The sequence below is a fragment of the Austrofundulus limnaeus genome, unplaced genomic scaffold (assembly GCF_001266775.1).
Source record: "Austrofundulus limnaeus strain Quisiro unplaced genomic scaffold, Austrofundulus_limnaeus-1.0 Scaffold41, whole genome shotgun sequence".
Classification (NCBI taxonomy): Eukaryota; Metazoa; Chordata; class Actinopteri; order Cyprinodontiformes; family Rivulidae; genus Austrofundulus; species Austrofundulus limnaeus.
In genome coordinates, this window is record NW_013952443.1 from 2,726,080 (window position 1) to 2,727,521 (window position 1,442).

Below are 1,442 nucleotides of genomic sequence, written 5' to 3' on the forward strand. Positions count from 1 at the left end.
GTGTAAACACTATTATATTTTTGTAAAATTACTTTTTTCTTCCTGTTTTGATTCATTTCAATCAGGAGGTCTCCAGCAGCAACAACTCAGCCTCCAATCACCAAAGTGTGTCTCCCAGGTAAGAAACTAACAGGATTATCTCTTCTTGTGTTTGGCTCCTGCAAAGCTTCATCATATCTGGTTTCAATCTGGCTCAGACGTTTGTCTACATTTTTTTTATTTCACCCTTTCCCTCATTAATCTTTTGGTTTTACTTTTCTTCTTCGTTTGYCTACGTGACCACTTTCACTTGTTTTACCTTCTGTCTGCAGCGCCTTCATTGCAGCTCAGACTACTTTGTCATCAAGCTCATTAACCTTAGTCAAAGCCATTTTAAGATACAGTTCAGACCGACGCTCATGCAGACTCWCACACAGTGGGGCCTGTTACAGCAGCTCGCTCCAACAATAACAGCAAAACTCCCCTTTGGTCCGTCATTGTGTTTGATTTTAAGCAGCTGTTTGAACGTTTCCACTCAGTGCTTTGTTGGCGTTTGCACATTTAAAATGCTGTTAACATGTAAATGTGCATGCAGGATCTAAAATAATATGAACATATTCCTGACACCTGACATTAACTGAGCAAAAAAKAAATCAGTTCCTGCATCAAAACAAGAGACTGTATGATGTAAATGTGTTTCTCGTCTTTTTAACTCATCATATAACAGCTCTTCGTCTGTCATAGCAAGACAAGCAAAAACCACACAGCAACACAAAGACTTTAAAAGTTGAACTCATTTTTTTGAAAATTATGAATTACTTATGCAGAACATGTTTCTTCAGTGTTAAGTTTTTGTTATAAAAGCAGAAATGTTGGTAGGCGTTTCTGATTATAAAAATGAAACATGACGCAGACTAGATCTTGTTCTCAAGAACGTTACTGAAGAACAGCAGCAGTGTTTGTGTTGTGCAAACACGAGATGATCAACAGTGAAACCAAGAACATTTTAAACATGAAACATGTTTTAAATGAAACAAACTCGGGTCAAATGAGACATCAAATCAGAACTACTGAAACCGAAGTCTCAGAAAGTTTATCTAACGTAAAGGTTTTCTGTGTTCACATGTTGGCTCAAACACCTCCTTTCATTTCTTTTATAGAGCGTGTTTAGACTATTGCATCAAGACTTTAAGTAATGTTTACAGATTAATTTCATGCTGGGACCTTGTTAAACCAACAAACGTTTGCTGCCTTGTTCATGTTGTGTGAAAAGTTTGAGCAGGGATGTGCCAGAAAGTCGATGTTTTAAGGAGGTAAAGTCATTAATCTTTACAATCTTGCAACTGTGGACTGATGAGGCATCTGATTTGACTAAGAGTTTATCATATATGCATCATTGTGTGTGTGTGTGTGTGTGTGTGTGTGTGTGTGTGTGTGTGTGTGTGTGTGTGTGTGTGTGTGTG

The 1,442-nt window shown here is 37.7% G+C and overlaps 1 protein-coding gene across 4 annotated transcripts in view; it reads left to right on the top strand.

Annotated features, from left to right (window-relative positions):
- The window catches only part of pde4ba (phosphodiesterase 4B, cAMP-specific a), a 177,470-nt gene that overhangs the window by 121,599 nt on the left and 54,429 nt on the right, over positions 1-1,442 (top strand). For all 4 annotated transcript variants that reach the window (XM_014007383.1, XM_014007384.1, XM_014007385.1 and 1 more), the window contains one exon: positions 66-118. In XM_014007383.1, the coding sequence (XP_013862837.1) occupies positions 66-118 (53 nt within the window). The remainder of the gene's footprint in view (positions 1-65; positions 119-1,442) is intronic.